Source organism: Condylostylus longicornis, unplaced genomic scaffold, assembly GCF_029603195.1.
Source record: "Condylostylus longicornis isolate FDR11 unplaced genomic scaffold, ASM2960319v2 ptg000010l, whole genome shotgun sequence".
Taxonomy (NCBI): domain Eukaryota; kingdom Metazoa; phylum Arthropoda; class Insecta; order Diptera; family Dolichopodidae; genus Condylostylus; species Condylostylus longicornis.
Window position 1 is genome coordinate 3,640,158 of NW_026577979.1, and position 18,822 is coordinate 3,658,979.

The 18,822-nt window shown below is 24.9% G+C and overlaps 1 protein-coding gene across 4 annotated transcripts in view; it reads right to left on the reverse strand.

Annotated features, from left to right (window-relative positions):
• Positions 1–3,149: 3,149 nt before the first annotated feature.
• Positions 3,150–18,822, reverse strand: part of LOC129618770 (formin-J-like) — a 180,701-nt gene continuing 165,028 nt past the window's right edge. For 3 of the 4 annotated variants that reach the window (XM_055533744.1, XM_055533742.1, XM_055533743.1), the window contains one exon: positions 3,150–3,275. In XM_055533744.1, the coding sequence (XP_055389719.1) occupies positions 3,247–3,275 (29 nt within the window). In that variant the 3' untranslated portion in view covers positions 3,150–3,246. Of the gene's footprint in view, positions 3,351–18,822 lie in introns of all 4 variants that reach the window. The other variant, XM_055533745.1, reaches the window with a different exon arrangement.

The window sequence follows — 18,822 nt, forward strand, 5'->3', positions numbered from 1 at the left end:
AATTTACATAGAAGTGTTCTTGTAAATATTTTGGATATTTAATTTTTTTTTTTGTTTGCATTCTTGCTGGAGAAGGGTGAGGTTTCATTGAATTTAAGCATTGGTTTGAAAAATTTCTGATGAGTGCATGCAATGAGTAAAATTTGATATCCTGGTGAATGCTTTAGGATTCAGACACAATAAAACTTGATTTTAATTTTTTTATGGTTTAAATATAGCAATTTTCTATATAAATTCATATTTTTTTTTTATTATATTTTAGAATTTCCCAATTGGATGATGGTTGACTAAAAATGTTTTCAATTAATTCTTGTTTTATGACTTTTAATAACTTCATTTTTTGATTTTATTTTACTTTTAATTTGTAAAATATTTTTAGTAATTTTTTTTTATACCCGTACGAACGTATGTTCGAAGGGTATACTAAATTTGCCTTACCGTTTGTAACGCTAAGAAATAACGGTGTTAGATATAGACTCAAGTGTATGTTTTTGATCAGCGTCAAATTCTGAGTTGATTTAGCTTTGTCTGTCCGTCCGTCCGTCCGTCCGTCCGTCCGTCCGTCCGTCCGTCCGTCCGTCCGTCCGTCCGAACGATAACTCAAAAACTAATTGAGCTAAGTTCACCAAATTTTCACAAATGATTTATTGTAGTAAGTGCCAGAACCCTATTTAAATTGGACATGATCGGGGTACCGGTTCGGGTAGCTGCCATACAACTTCAAAATTTATTTGGCTATATCTCAGAAACTATAAAAGTTATGGTATTGAAATTTCACACAAACGAATATATTAGTAGGGCCAATGTGTCACATAAAAGTCGTTGAAATTACTTGGCTCCTTCTGGTACCTGCCATACAACTTCAAAAGTTATTTGGCTATATCTCAGAAACTATAAAAGCTGTGATATTGAGATTTCACACAAGTGAATATATTAATAGGGCCAATGTGTCACATAAAAGTAGTTGAAATTACTTGGCTCCTTCTGGTACCTGCCATACAACTTCAAAAGTTATTTGACTATATTTCAGAAACTGTTAAAGCTATGGTATTGAAATTTCACACAAATGAATATATTAGTAGGGCCAATGTGTCTCATAAAAGTCGTTGAAATTACTTGGCTCTTTCTGGTACCTGCCATACAACTTCAAAAGTTATTTGACTATATCTCAAAAACTATAAAAGCTGTGATATTGAGATTTCACACAAGTGAATATATTAGTAGGGCCGATGTGCTTGATAAAATTCGCTAAAATTTCTTGGCTCTTTCTGGTAGCTGCCATACAACATCAATAGTAGTTTGGCACAACCAGTATTTTGAATAACATATAGTACTGAAATTTTGCATAAATTAATATGGTAATACGGCAACTTAAAGTCATAGTCTGCCCCATAGTTAGTTATGGCACATTAGTTATTCGCACATAGGATAACAAATTCGTACGGGTATCACAGAGTTGACAAGGTCAACTCTATTTTTTTTCTCGTTTCTGTTAAAAATGCAATAACATTTTTTTTTCTATTTATTATAGAATATTGCAAAAGAACTGTACAAATCCCTTTTTATAATTTTTACTCTTTCTTTAAAAATTTGTGTACTAACAATATTAAAGGTGGTGCGGGTCTGCTAATGGAAAAGAATTTTTTAATAATAGATTTTTTTTTTCTGCTTTATTATTTTTAATTGTTTCTTTTGTTTTTTGTCAGGATATCCGGGATTTTCCCGTCAATATTCTTTTCTTGTATTTGTTTTTCTATTATTATCCTTGGCAATAACGAAAATGCATTTCATTACCAATTCTTATTTTAAATATGTGAAGAGAAGAGCTGTATAAATTTTTTGTTTTTTTTTGTTTTGCCCTTATTGTTTCAAGAGAGAGAAAAAGAGAGAGAAGGAGAGAAATAACGATTCGATAGAGAGGTCATTTTGAAATATTTACAGTATTTTTTCGGTAGTGAGAGAAAATGTTTATCAATAATTTTTATCAAATTTAGAAAATGAGTAAATAAATGAAGGAATGAGAGAAAAAATGCATTTAGGATTAAATAATTATTAAAGGAGAATATAACGATGTTAGAATGTACGATAATTAACGTTGAATAAAAAACGTTTTGAATTCGTTTTAAAGAGAAAAGAAAAATAAAGTGTCCTATGGATTTTTTTGACAATGACAAAAAAATTGTTTGAATTAAGACATTAATGTAGTTATTGCTTTAAACAAACTTTAATGATACACAAGGTATAAAATTGCATAATGGAATTAGTTTCAAGCTATCTCTCTCATATCTCTTTGAAATATTTTTTGTTTGAAGTTTTGTCTTTCTGGAAACGGTTTTTTAAGTCAAAAATCTTAAAACAAGTGAAAATTTTAGAAAATTTTTCAAAAATAACTCATTTTTCTCGAAAACTCAATACGAGCAAAATTTTTAACCATTTTCAATAGTTCGAACGATGCTATGTGGTAAAGTAATTATATTAAAGAATTCCACTGTATAATAAAAAGATTTGCAACTGCAATATAAAAATTTTTTTTAAATATCTTTTCCCCGAAATTCAATTAAATGGATAATTTAAAAGAAAACATGAAGTGTTAAAGCACGGATTCTCTGTGACATATTTTATTTATTACCGTCAAGAAAAATCGACGGCAAGTGCACGATAGATTTTGAGAACGGGAATGCGGATTATAAAACATACTAATTACAATTTTTAATTCCCTCTAAAATATTTACGTTATTTCCGAAAGTAAATATTTCTGTTCACCGCTTTTGCCAGTGTATGCTGCTTTGCTTTTTAGACTAGAATACTAGACTTGAGATAATATGTATATTCGCTACGTTCCACTTGCAAAATTTTGTATCAGTATCATATTATATACACCGTCATGTTCCTAACTATAGTAATTTTAGCTCATAATAAAAGAGCGATTCGACTGTAAAATTTGCAAATTACTCTTACAAATGCAATTACCGTGTCTATGAAAGATAATATTTGCAGCTTCTTAATTATTAATTTATGGTAATTGAAACTAAGATAAAATTCAATTTAAATAAATTTTATTATTAATGAAAATTTTTTTTTTTTTTTAATAAAACATCCTTTTTTTTTTCTTTTAATTGTTAATAATATTCTAATATCAATTTTTAACTGTTTTTCTTTTCTTAACTTTATATTTTCATTGTATAATTAATTATATAATATTAATTTAATAAGAAAACTTGTTTATGTATAAAATATATATATGCATCATTTTGAACCCTCATTGTGTTGAAGATCTGCTTAGATCATTAAGAAGAATTAGACCAACTCTTTTTCATATAATACTATACAATTTCTTTAAAGTTTCTTACCTGGAAAGAGAAGAGAAAAAAGAAAATTAGGCAATATCATATGTTTTAAATAATTAATTATTTTAAATAAATATTAAATATAAAAAATAATTCAAGAATTTCAGTTAAAAAGTTAGATATTATATTTTAATATGCAAGAGGAAAGAACCGATGTAAGGGGGAAAGAAGCCAAAAGTGTGAAAGTAAAAGGCCAACACTGCTTATAAAAATTTTTTTTTTTTTCCTTATTCACTCCTAGAAGGAGCATAGGGCTAGTGCATGATTTCTCATGCACTAGTTTCATAGCGTCATAGAGTTTAACTAGGTAGGTGACTAACCTGCCGTAGTTTTATTTATATTAATTATTTGAGGTTATTAATATTTACTGTTTATTTTTCTTAGTTTTTTTTTTTTTTTTAATATGGAATATTATGAATATTTGAAAATTACTTGTATAATATTTATTAGTATTGCATATTAAGTTATATAATATTGAATATAATTTTTATAGTGACCTGACCGGGGTTTGAACCCGAGACCCTTCGGTTAAAGGACCGGTGCCATAACCACTGCACCAATGGTCAGATTAATTATATAAAAATTAATTATTTATTAAAAGGATTATGATTGGAGGGTAACAAAAATTTTGGACAATCGATACTCCAACAGTCATTAAATTTTTTAGATCAAGTTAGAGTTCAATATAATTTCATACCTAAACAAACTTTTTAAGTTTTCAGCATTCTAACATTAATATTTTTTTTTGCGATAAAATGAAAGTTCGCATACAATTCACCCACAATGTGAATTTTACATTTCACCACAATGTGGTTTTCAAGCTCAAATTTTAATAACAAACTGTAAAAATTTTCTCGTTTACATACCGGTTCATTTAGTTTCATTTGCATAGATCACAACAAAACTACATTTGCTTTCAAAAAAAAATTCAAATTGCCGGGAAAATTTTATCTCCAATACATTACAGGTTTCCCTATCATCCAAATCAATTTCATCTCCTTCTTTAAGATCACGCTGTATTAAATAAAATTGCTTAAATTTTTCCAAAGAAATTTTTATACGACTGAAAATATTAATATTGTAATGAAAATAAATCAAGTAGTCTGCAATACAAAAGTATTTAGAACTCATTTAATTGAACCTAGTTGTTTTTACTCGAAAATAGTAGAGTAATAAGAATTTATAAAATTATGAGAAATTTTTTTATTTTTTTTTGCTTTAATATCATAGTGAAAAAGAATCGTTATCACGGCCGGCACTTTTGAGGAATGTGTTATTACTTTTCCTGTTACTTTAAATCGAATATAAGATTTTAAAAAACATAATATGTGAGATTTTCTTTGTATGTATGTACATTTCCTGCACAGGATTAGGTCATATATAATACATTTAATGAAACTTTTTTAATTACTACCATTAAGTTTTGAATTCTCTATGGGTTCATATTAAAAATTTTATTTATAACGGTAATAAAGGACACCAAAGGTAGTTGAAAAAATGTCATTTAATTTTTTTTTTGTATTCAAATTAATAAGGCTGAATTATTGATTTGAAATTCATAAATCATAATTTTAATGTTAATTTAACATGAATTTTAACATTTTATGTTTATATAAAATTAAATATTTAAATTTAACATGGCACTAAACATTGTTTTTATGTATACATATTATATACATACATATACAAATACCGATTACAATATAAATAAGTGAGTATTAAAATATTTTGTAAGGGCTCTTTTATTAATTCTTATAGCATGTATTTCACGTTAAGAACGGAATCACTCACAATAGAACTATATTGAAAAAGGTTCATAACTAGTGAACATTTTTGAAAAAATGGAAATTTATCGGTACAGCCAGGTTTATCAATTTTAATTAAATATTGTAGTTTTCGATTTTTCTGATCTAAATTAAAGTGACGGATTATTGTTATTTTTCAAAATACCTGCTTTATTTTGTTAAAATAGGCATTCGGGAATGAATAACTTTAATAAATATCAAAAGATCCAATTTGACTTCAGTTTTGATTTCATTTTAAAATTTTAGGTAATTGAAATTTCTGAGATGTATGGTAATTTTAAAAATTTTAGGTATTATCATTGACAATCGCTGCATCGCTATGGCTGCATTACAGTTTTCTAATTAAAAAAATTGGGCTCCAGAGCCCAATATAATATGTTACCTTAGATATTTCTCTAAAATGTCGGCACTTCTTATTTCATATCCTTATTTCAAATAGATTTAAATGCAAAAATATAGAGCACAAAGGGTATAAAGTTAAAATTAAATTAATCATTTGCATTAAATTTTCATTAAGGCAAGTATTTTACTAGAAAGAAAGGAAAAAATTTTAAGATAAAAGCAAAATTGTAGGCAGAACTTATTTTTTTTTTTGCAATTTTTAATTCTAAATAAAAAACTTTAGGAGAAAATAACAAAGTTTGCGTGCTCATTTGAAATGTCATTTAAGTTTTTTTTTCCTTTGATTTTATAAATAAAAAAAAGCCGTAATGTTTTGCGAAAAGGAGCAAAAAAAAAAATACCACACATTATGTAAAAAGGAAAATAATTATTTTGATATTCTCCTTTTATGTCTTTTATGCACACAATACAGTCTAAGACTGTGTGGTATACTTAATAAATTGTTTTTTAAACAAAATGCCGTAGGTTTGAGTCATTTATTATAAGACTAGAATTTTAGGCGTAAAATCATTTTAGTGGAATTTTTAAATTTATAAAATTTACAACCCTACTATGACTTTAATTAAATCATCATGAATATTTTTTTTCATGTTAATAGTAATTTCTTTCGTGTAAATCACAACCAATTCTGCAATCAAAAAGCAAAATCAACTTATTCGACTTAATACAAAATATTTCGGATATTGCAACATTAGCTTAAGTAAAAAAGCTTTTGGAAAAATTCTACTAGTTTTATGATTTCATTTCAATAATTTGACGAAGTTTAAAAAATAATTTTTGGAAAAATGTTGATAGACGCTGATAAAAATGCAAAAAGAATTAAATGGTTTAATAAAAACATTGACTAAAATTCTGTAAACTCTTACAGAAATTCGATCTTACAATAAATTAATAGTTGTTCAATAAAACAGCAACAGATTTGAAGACTTTTCTCCATAGTAAACTTTGTTTAATGTTATTTGAATTACTATAATTTATTCTTAGGTTTTGAAATTCTTCAAAGGTTCAATTAATGTTATATCTATTGAATGTAACAAATACTCTTGATCATAAAGATTTTAATGTATTATGCATATACAACAAGAAAACCCAAATTCCGATATCTAAAATTTTAACATCGCTGACTGTAATAATTATTCTTCCATTTTTTTTTTCTTTTCACTTCTAAAATAGAATTTTAACACCTACAACTACAATTTTTAATATTAAAAATAAATTTATTGTGAATTTCATTAATTTCATACATTATTAAAGTCATAAAAGTGAATTGTGCTCTGATTAAATTCCATAATTCCTGCATATTCCAAATTTTATAAGTCTACGCATAAAATAGTAGTGTAAATGAATAACCTAAACGTATGCAATTCTTTTTAAATCTATGTAGATGTATTCGTTCATTTATCCTTTTAGTTGCCATATTATTAATTTGTAAACTAAATGTTTTCATTTAAATTTAAATACTAAACTATATATGTATGTATGTAAAATGGAGATAACAAAATTATTAAATTAAATTTGATGATGGTTACATAATATAATTGTTATATGTAAAAATAATAATTACCTTTAGAAAGCAAGCATAATATGAACATTGTAAATGTAATTTAATTTGTTGTTGAAATTGTATTATGTAAAAAGGATAAATAACACGTGAATATTTTTAGTATTAAATTTATTACCATTTATACTTTAATTGAATATTAATGGCCATTTTAAGTTTCTATTAATTATATACGTAGATAATACATATATAATAATGTACGCACCTTTGTGAATTAGCAAAACGTGAATCTCACATTATGTTTGCTAATTTAAATTTTAAATTTTGTGTTTTATTTTTCATTTAATTTAATATGTTAGAGAATGCAATTTATTTATTAATGTGTAGTTTATTCGATAAATTTAATTATATAATATGAAAGTAAAAAATAAATGGCTACTATATATGAGACTAAATATGTAAATCTATGTGCGAATCTACTATAAGAGTCTAAATATGTAAATGACTACTATATGGCTACTATATATAATGGCAATAAAATATTTCATGTGTGTATATGTACATATATTATATACATAATATGTCTTATAATTATATTGTAGAAATTAGCACACAAATATATTATAATTATTTATTTGAGTACGCAGAAAAATTTGATTTGCAAGACAGTATAATTGAATTTTAAATTTTATTAAATTCATAAAATCTTAAGAAATTTTAAAGCTCTATTGTTTACATTAAAGAACAAAATTATAGAATCTAACAATTGAATTATTGCAAATTACGACTGATCTTAATAAGCAAAACTCAGTGGAAATTACAATAAATATATTTGACTTACTCTAAAATAAATTGATTTAAGAGTAATTTGAAATTTATTAAGAGTATAATTGAGAAATTTTGTAGACATTTTTAAATTATTATTTTTGTTAATATTTCTCTCTTTTGTAAAATCTTTTAATAGTGTCTGTTTTATTCTAATTTGCATGAATATTAAGTTTTTGTAAATATTATTTTAGAAGAAACTAAACTATGATTTGGAAATTACTGACAAGAACAGGACAAAGAATATTTTAAGATTTTCATAATTATTGTGAATTTTATTGATAATGGATGTAATTTAATTTTTCGATATTAAATATTATATTGTATGAAAAATATTCGAAAGAAATAGAAAAATTTAAATTTTGAGTATAATCGGAAAGTAATCAAAAATTGCGTCAATGCAGCGTCGATGCAAAAATTACGTCATTTGTGTTAATAAAATAAATTATTGTTATTATTTGTGTTCTCCATATAATTTTGTTGTTTTATTAATATTGTTGTCTTATATTTAAGCACAGAGTGTTTGTCAGATATAGAATATAATGATTGTTTATAGAATATTGCGAAAGTATTAAACAATTAAAAAATATAGCATTTTTTATTTCCTTATTAAAAAATTTCAGAAAAAAACTAGTATTACGGGAATTTAATTTTAAAATAGGTATTCCGTATATTGCAGGAGAAATACAACTAATATCTCATATACCATAAAAAATTTCATATAATATGATTTATGTTTAAAGAAACAAGAGATTGGAAACGAGAAATTAAGAGAAGAAATTAAAAATTAACTATTAGGAGATTCATTTTTCTTAATTTATAATTAAAAGTTTTATAAGCTACTGTAGATAAGACTGGCTTATATGAAATAATTGAGTTGTTTTCTATATGTTATAACTTAATTTAAAATTAAACTTCCGATATTTTTTGGTATCCGATAATACATATTAGAAATTCCCGAACAATATTTCTAATATGCCTACAATTATAATAAAAAAAATATAATAGAAAAAAATATGTTTTTAAAGTTATCATTAAAGTTCTCTAATTATTTTAATATAATATTGTTATACAAATCCATGTAAAATTTTTTATACATACGTATAAATACCAATAAATATTTATTATATTTTAATTAAATACAAATTTTTATTTCCTCGCATTATATATTTTTATTGTATAATAGTTTAATTCCTTTAAAAAATTTCCATATAAAATATTTCCGACTTCTATAATAATTTCATATTTAATTTTAAATAAAATGGCAATATAGTAGAACATATTTTTAGAATTTAGAGAAAATTAAAATAAAATAAAAATTATAAACATATTATAATACTATAATATTATAATTTTGTAGCTTTAATTTTAGCAGGTTATATTACTGGTTGTATTTAAATAATAATATGAAGATGAAAAAATTTGTACAACTTTAATATTATTTTTTAATTAGCGTTATACAAAAATGATTGTTACCTTTATATAATATTATTTATAGAAGATATTGTCTATAGCATATGGAAATATAGTTGAATTAATGAATAGTTTTATATATAAGCTGGGCCATTATCATAAAAAAAATTTTATTGCCGGTAATATTGGTGTAGGTTTACTACTATCAAACTTTTATGTGTTCCTCAGTACTAAAACTGCTCAATTGTAGATGTAGATTCTAAGGGAACCGATTGGGACAGGAGCATCCTCCCAAGCCACCGCAGCCATTTTTGACTTATTGTAGCCACCCCACTCACCCGTCTATAATATCCCCGTCCCAATCACAAAGCCGGAGATATCCCTAAGGGAGTTGGAGAATAGTTCCCGAACACTTAGGGACCCATGTCCAAGACAATTGCGGCGCCGAACAGCCAGTGCCGGACAGTCGCAGAGAATGTGCACGGCGGTCTCATCGCCACCCCCACAAAATCTGCACAGGGGGGAGCCCGACTTCCCCAGCCTATGCAGGTGGTATTTCACCGGGTAGTGCCCCATGAAGAAATTCGCAATAGTGCGAACCCGGCTCCTGCTCATCCCCAGCAACTCCGCAGCAAATCCGCCGGAGTACGCCGGAACAAACACTTTCGCATGACGGCACCCTTTCGTGTCCCGCCAGTGACGACCGCATTCCGCCGCGAGTAGGCAGGCAAGCCTGGCCCCCACGGCGGAAGAAGGCAGACCACAGAAAGGCAGCGGCTGCACAAAGGCAGCCCCAGATCCCCTCCGCGCCAACTCATCGGCAACTTCGTTGCCCGCATGGCCACTATGGCCCGGCACCCAAATGAGCATCACTCTGTTTTCCGATGCCAATTCCATAAGTGCAGCAAGGCAGCTCCAGACTAGCTTGGATGTAACCTGAGCTGAACGGAGCGCCAGCAGTGCAGCCCTGCTGTCTGAGAACACATAGATGGTGCGGTTTCTATACCCCCTTTCCAAATTGATTCTCAGACAGATTTCTATTGCATGTATTTCGGCCTGGAACACTGTGCAATACGGGTCAAGGGTTGCATATACACGCGTGTTCGGGCGGACACCAAACTGCTCAATACTTAACCGCATATAATTATGAGGATAATATTAAATATTTGATTTTAATTTTTAAACTTATTATTATATAAATAAGTAGTAATATTGTTAATTAAATTTATAAATAAAATTTGATTAAAATTAATTATGCCCAGCTGCATTTGAATTAAGAGAAAAGTTTTAAAGAAAATTTGTTTAATTATTTTCAAAATTTTTCTAATAGAAACTCAAAATTCGGACAAATGAATAAAAATAGGCACCTTAATATAGCTTTTATAGAGTAAATCTTATGATTAAATTCAATTTGTTGTAGAAAGACTCTGAAATTTTTAATATTTTGAATAAAGTTCGAAAAAATATTTTTTATAATTCTTTAAGAACTCAAGCTTTACTTTGTTAAATAATCAGCTAGTATACAAAAATTTTACGATATAGATATATCGTAAAATATTGCGATATAAATATTTTTTTTTTATTCTTTTAACGTTTGAATCTCAAATCGAAAATTAAATTCAATTAAATCAATCAAAGGTAAAAAATAAAAGGTAAGATACTTAAGAATTTTATGAAAATTTAAATATGGAATTAATTTTATGTACAAGAAAAAATTATTCATAATTATGCAATTAAATAACAAACTGAGAATGAAAATATTTATTAAATGAAATAAATGTTTTTTTTTTTTTTAAATATGAAATAAATAAAATAATATTATTAAAATTATATTTTTTTTGTATAAATACTATATTAACATATTATTTGTTTTTTACTGTATCGCATTCAAAAATATTAATATTTTCATATTTAATTTATTTTAAAATTAAATATACTATAAAAATACAAAAATTTGTAAATAAATTGTTCAATTATACAATAAATATACAGTGGTGAACTGCCAAAAAATTATTTTAAAGTTCATTTGAAAATTTATTTAATAAAATCATTCAAATACATACTATAATTAACTATACTGTGTTAATAGGCAGGACTTTTCCTTAATATGGAGTTATAAAAATATAAAAATATAATGAACAGATGGATGACGTAATCAAAGAAACGAGAAAAGGAAATTTAGAAATTTATATTTAAAAAAATAAAATTTGTCAATTTTCTGCCTTTAAATCGTTCCTTTGATTACGTTATCCATCTGTTCTGCAGTTGTATAAAGAAACTTCACATTATTTTATACCGTAATCATGTAGATTACGGTATAAAATAATGTGAAGAACAATTTGTTGGCAATTTCTTCATACCCCCGTAGCTTAATTGGTAGAGTATCCCCCTAAAAAGCGGTAGGTTACTGGTTCGAATCCAGTTCGAGGAGAAAAATTTTTTATATTTTTTGCCTTTAACTCGTATAGGGCATAGTAACATAAAATTATAAAAAGATTTGACTTAAATTGTTGCATTTGTACTGAAATATTCCTTAAATTTGGTTTAATTTCTACAAAAAATTTTCCTACTCCAGATCAACAGAATCTTAGCAACCAACTATGATTAATTTTGCTGTATTCTGATTATTATTATATTAAAATTTAATAACTTAAGCCATTTTCGATAATCGAAACAAAAAGGAATTTTACAGTAGGCATATTAAAGTTTTAATTGATTCTTACCAAACAAATGTCAACTATTTGAAGTTCACCACTGTATTTTTGTATTAATATATTATAACTTATAAAAATAATATTCAACATGACATTATAAAGTATAATTTTTTTTATTTATACAAAAGATATTTTGATTTAAAAATAAAATAAAATTTGCATAATTTTAGGCTTGGTAAGCCACATTGAATTTTGAATTGCAAAAAAATCTTTTGCCAGGCTTATAATTTTTCGAATTATAATACTCGTATAATAATGTTTATTTTAATTTCTTGTTATTATAGGTGTCTACAATGTCATCAATTTTATATAATTAATTTTTTTTTGTCAAAGAAAATAAGTGATAGATACTTTTAATAATTATAATAATTAGATACTATGACTTAGACCATAAAAATTATAACCCTGGCTAATTATTATAAGAGAAATATAATTATTGTCATTGATGGAGTTACATAATATATATACTTAATATTAAAAGTGAATATTTAAATGTATATTCAATGATATCTTCCTTATTTAAGGAGATTTTTGAAAAAACAAATAAAGATTTTAAATCGTCAACAATATTAAAAATTTTTCTACATTTACAAATTAAATCATAATTATTGCAAACCAAATTTTGGGACAATTATTAGTGAATGATGAATAATTTAAATAAGTCAATATAAAACTAAATATAGTCTGTTAATTTGAAGGACTCATGAGGAAAGCTCTCATTTTAATGTAAGATAATTTGAGATATGATGATGCAAATTACAATAAAACGGAAGGATATTGTAAAGAGGGTTTGTTTACCAGTGAAGTGAACATAGTTTTACCTAAAAGAGTAATTTAATACTTAAAATATAATTTATTTTCAGATATTAGTTGAACACATTTGATATAATATTGTGCATAACACATCATTGCTATTTTGCATTTAGGAATATGAAATGTTAAAAAAATAAAGTTTTAAGGTTTAAAATCCAATATACTTCATTATTTTTTAAGACTTCAATCTATTATTAACCGTAAGACTTATTTTTAAAGAAATATTTGAAAAATTGTATTATAAACTTGTTAAATTAAATCTATAACATTCGCTGATTCTTATTCAAAAATAATTCACGAATTATAATTTTATCCTGTAGCAAAGTCACAACTTACATATTTTAAACGATCGAAAATACAAGAAATTATTAATATTTAAAAAACAAACTTGCAATTTAATTATTAATCTTACTTATAATTGTTATATAATATAGGTTTAGACGAAAATAAAATATTAAATATTCCCAGAAGTATGTACATATGAAATTTAATATTCTAGTATAAGTTCAATTACAAATTCATTTACGATAATAAAAGTAACTATCTATACAATATTTTTGATTACACAATAAATTAATTCTAAAAGGACAAAATTTTATTTAATTATACGCTTAAATATCGGTCCCCTTTACTTTATTATTAATATATACAAACTGGTATTGTATCGAAATTATTTGATTTAATTGTCTTTCATTGTGCAGTATTTTTATACGTACTTATATATATTGTATATTTTTCACATACATTTTATATAGATACATTAATAAAAATATAATTTATATAAATTTAACAAGATTGTATAGTAATAAATTTTATTACCCTCCCTATATATAACAAACTGTTATACTTCTTATATATAGCATTTCTTATCACAAAGTTCAATTTAATTCCATTTATTTAATCTTGTAGAAAATTATATGTAGTATATATTATAGCAGTTCTTTGATTATACGAGTATATCTATACATAATTTAAAAATATTTTCACGATTTTTCATTGCCGTCACATAACGTACATATAATTTGTAAGTATATACAAAAATTGAAACCTTAAGGATCACGTTCTCGCCTTATTATATGTTTGCCTCTTCATAACTTTCATAAATAAACTCTTTAATTTCTTATTATTAGTTATGATTATTATTTTCTGATGTGCATATAATTGTGTAAATTTTCTTGCATATTTTATTCTTATATTCATTGTTCACATATAATATAATTTTGTATATAATATATATATATACATAAGTAAATATATAATATTATGCACCTGAAATGCATAATGTAATAACAATAATATGCAATTTTTGTAAATTTTATTTATTCACAGAGAGAAGTATCGCAATTATTGTTTTCATCTGTTTATTTCCCACCAGTAGTAATAGACTATGGCGGTATTTGGTATACAATCGAACAAGTAAGATAGGCATAATAATAATATAATATTATAAAGTATAGTACTTCCTCGTTTTAAGGCCTGTCAGTCAATAAGACCTCATGGTAAGAAATTATAAGTTTGTGATTAAGGTTAGTTTTCTGTGTAAATGTGGCGAAAGAAAATTTTGCTAAATTAAAAAATATTTTGCTTCATGAATGTGGCCAAAATTTATCTATTAGTGTTACAATTTTTTCATTTGCTTTTACAAATGCGAATTTTGTTATAGTTTCGATTATTTTGAAATATTTTCTCATGTTATACTCGTTACCCCGAATTACTATAATACGAGTATATTAGGTATAATGGAAAAGGTTACATGATATTTCTTATAACAGCATCAACTATTATTAGTTCACTATCTTTATAATTGTACTACAATGTAATTGTTATATTATTATACCAATGTATAAGGCTATATATCTATAATATTATATACATAAATTTATATACATTTTTATGATATTGTTTTATATGAAAAGGTGGGAGAAATTAATTTTTCTTCTGTTCGACCATAATAATAATAATATTATGAATCTTTTTCATCTCTAACAATTCATAAAATTGGATGAAGAAACATGACAAAAATATTATTTTTCATATCATTTATTTTATTTTAATTCTTTTGTTGCTCCTTTTTCCACAAACTTTACAAATTTATAGACAATAATATGTAGTCAAATATATTTATATAAAATTAGTTTGAATAATAATTATGAATATAATAATGGTATATATTACATATTTATATATATAAAATGAAGTCAAAATACATTGTATGTCTTTCAGGGTTACCATCTGAATATTTTTTTTTGAGTGAATAAAATTTGTTATTATTCGAAGAGAGCAGTAAACTATTAGAATAAAATAAAATTATAATTGTACAGAAGTATAAAAGCGTGAAATATAACAATATGATTACACGGTTCTATGATTTGAATTTGTATGATTTCAATAATATTTGTTTCATATTAGGTATAATAGACTAGTTAAATAGTTTGTTGGATAATGCCCTACATATCTATCAGAAATTAAATTTAAAATATATGCTTGTAGTATTCCAATTGATATTTCCGATTGATGATTCCGATTTTTGTTTTTCTTAAATGTATAAGTATTCTTATTTATTAAGTTTTCAAAAGCCATTTGACTCAAGTTACATTGGTTTTTTCAATCTTCACTTATATTGGGAAGACAAGACAGGTTGGATGGAAAAGATGATAAAGGAGGCCTTAAAAGATATTTTGTAGCTAATTTTCCAAACGATATTTTTTGAATTTGAGCTCTAAATATTTAAATAATATTATATAGAATCGGTAGAATTAAAAATATTACACAATTTTTCAACACCATTTGCAATATTAAAAAAATTTTGGAATTTAGAAATAAGCTTAGAGAGTAAAGCTTAGTGGCCTGATAGCATTGCTATCGGATTTTAACTTCAAATATTATGAATAAAATTTTAATTATTTTAATAAAAGCTTTTTAAAATGTCTAATATTTCTCTGTCAAATTCTAAAGTTTAAAGTTGCCTTTTCAAATTTAACCTTCTATTTTTTGAATATAATTTGGCAACCTTAATAAATATTTTGATAAAGTTTCCTTTAGGGTTATAAAATATTTTCAAGAAAATTCAATTACATATTGTGTACAGATAAAGTCGCTCATTGCAAAAACAAAAACGTAAAGAAAAAACAAAATGTTTTAAAGGAGAGCCTACAAACAAATCTTTATTATATGTGCGTCATATTATCTTGGATTATAGTGCTTTATATATTATGTTGAAAAACATTAAATTAATTTATTGTTTGCACGTTCTTCATTTAAAACTTATAACTTTTAATACAAGTATAGAATATCTACAATATATACATATATATATGCCTTTATACTGGAATATGATGAAAAAACCAGTGGTTTTTACTATTAAAATAATTTACCATAATAATTTTTTTTTGTTTATGTGTTTACGTGTATGTGTTTTTAACATCTAAACTTTCATATGCATAGTGTGGATTTATGTGTTGTCCTTAAAGCATTTTAATAAAGGGTAGCCTGCTTTATTCATTTTAAGTGTTTATTGTACAATTGTCTGATATAATTTTTGTATAACTATAAAATTATAGTAAACATTTTTGTGATTAAAATCTTAGAACAATGTTGCGAATAAGCAACAAAGTAAATTAATATTATACTAAAATGTTATATGTATAGTAGTGAAAATTTGGTCTATTCATAATCATAAGATTACAAACAATAATTGCTTACTAAGTGAATATTATTTTTTTTTTTTGAAAACGATTAAAAATTTACAGGATTTTATTTAAGACCACTAATCTTGTTAATGGAATATTCAAAAATTAGCAATGGACATTTATGTTTTGTTAGGCTCGTAAGACCTGTTTGATCGGTTTGATCTGTTTGATATGAAGCGGTAATTGGAAATAAATTGAGACGTCAAACAATTTGTATGAACAGCATTCATACAATCTCCGGAGTATGTGTATATAGAGTTCGATATTCAAATCGAAAATTAATTACAAAAGTAAAATTTAGAATGGCATTATAAATAGTTCGCTTGGAATAGATATTGTATTTAATTTTACTTAAATCTGATGTACAAATAAACGCTTTATTGAAAACCAAATAAAATCAAATAAACTTTATAAAAAAAATAAAAATTGTCAACAATTTAATTATGCAAATAAACTCATTGAAGTGCAGTTTCAATTATTAGAATCCAGCAGGACCTGCTAGGCTGTTGTTTTTAAAATTACATAAGATGGGTTGGAATAAAATACAAATATCAAACAAGCATAACTGGCAAAATTTATTCATTGTTCATCATATTTCTAAATTATGCGAATTCTTGTAGTACATATTTTGACCAAGAAGTAGAGTTATAGGGTATGCAGAGTTAAAAGGCTCAATATCAAATCTTTTGACAAAATCTCACATGAAAATATTTTTGATTTATTTGGCTTGTATAATTCTCCTAATGCGCCTTGAATAGCATAAAAAATGTATTGTAAACGAAATGTGATTTCTTAAGTCACACATTATCAATACCGGGCAATAATATAAAGGAAGATGAAAGTAATTTTATGTAAGTATACCTTTTAAACTTTTAATGCAAAAAAAATTTGTACAAAATAACCTTAATATTTTTATTAATCAGCAACTGCAGTATATTATTTGAATATTATGACTCTAAGTATAAGTTTCTGACTTTAGCAAGCAAATAATAATAACAATATCAAAATATTTTACAAAATTATTAATCGGAGAACCTTTCTAGTTATCCATTATGAATTTTAATATTATATAATTTTTAATATAGACTAAAATAATATAACAAAATTATTATTATTTCTTAAAATGAATAAACTTTAATTATAATTTAAGTTGTGGCTATTGTTCATTAATGAATTACTGTAAAGGATCAATTGCATACATATACATATACTCTATACTATGTATACATAATATGTATTTATATTTGAATAAAACTATGGGAGTGAATTTTATTAGAGTATTACAAAATTGAAAGGTGTATTGTACCATTTTAAACCTATGATCTATTTAAGTAAGTAGTTCAATGAAATGTGTATAAGATTATATGCAATGTATACAGAAAATAGTTGTAATACTTTATTTTGTCTAAACAAATTATGTTGTTTTGTTTGAAAGTAATTTAATGTATGTTAATATATATAGAGATGCTTGTAATAATATTACTGAAATATAAACATATAATATAAGTGATTTTCTAATTTTTAAGATGAAAGAATATACTGTTATTTGTGCATAGGTAATGTTATTATGCATACAATCATAATGTGAATAACCTATGTACTCGTATATGTGAAGATAAATATCTCCTTAATAATATTAGTATGCACCACGTGGCATAGAACAATAATCTCTATTAATAAACACGGTTCCTTAATAAACAATTAGACCTGGCATAGGGGTTTGTGAATATTGATTACAAAATATATTTTTTAATTTAGAAATTATGAAAAATTAAAATCGGGTTTAAATTTAAAAAATTTAAAATTATTAAAATTTAAATGAATTTTCTCAATTTTTCAAAAAAAATTGTGATAATTTTTAAATTGGAAATTATTATTATGATCGTTTATTTCCTAGATCAAAAAAGCAGTACAGTGAGTTTCAATAAATTTAGAGAAATGTTTTTTTCTAATAAAAATATAGAAAATGCAATTAGAAAATATTGCATTCTCCAGAGCAGTTTTCAAGCAATATTTTAGTGATTGGGGCATTCCTTTCTGAAAATTAATGTGTAACTTGACAAATATCAAATAGTCTCTTAAAATTCTAACCATCTCAAGTTTCTTGAATTAACTACGAAATCTGCTCAAGCGGATTAATTTAGAATTAAAGAATATAATTGAAATTGAAATTTAAAGGCTCTATATATTACTGTAGAATCAACGTAGTGTTATATATTTAAATATTATACTTTGACCTTTTGAATTTCTAATTTATTGTCCTTCCCGGTTAAGAATTATTTTTACCTTGTAATTACCTTCCACTTTAAATTT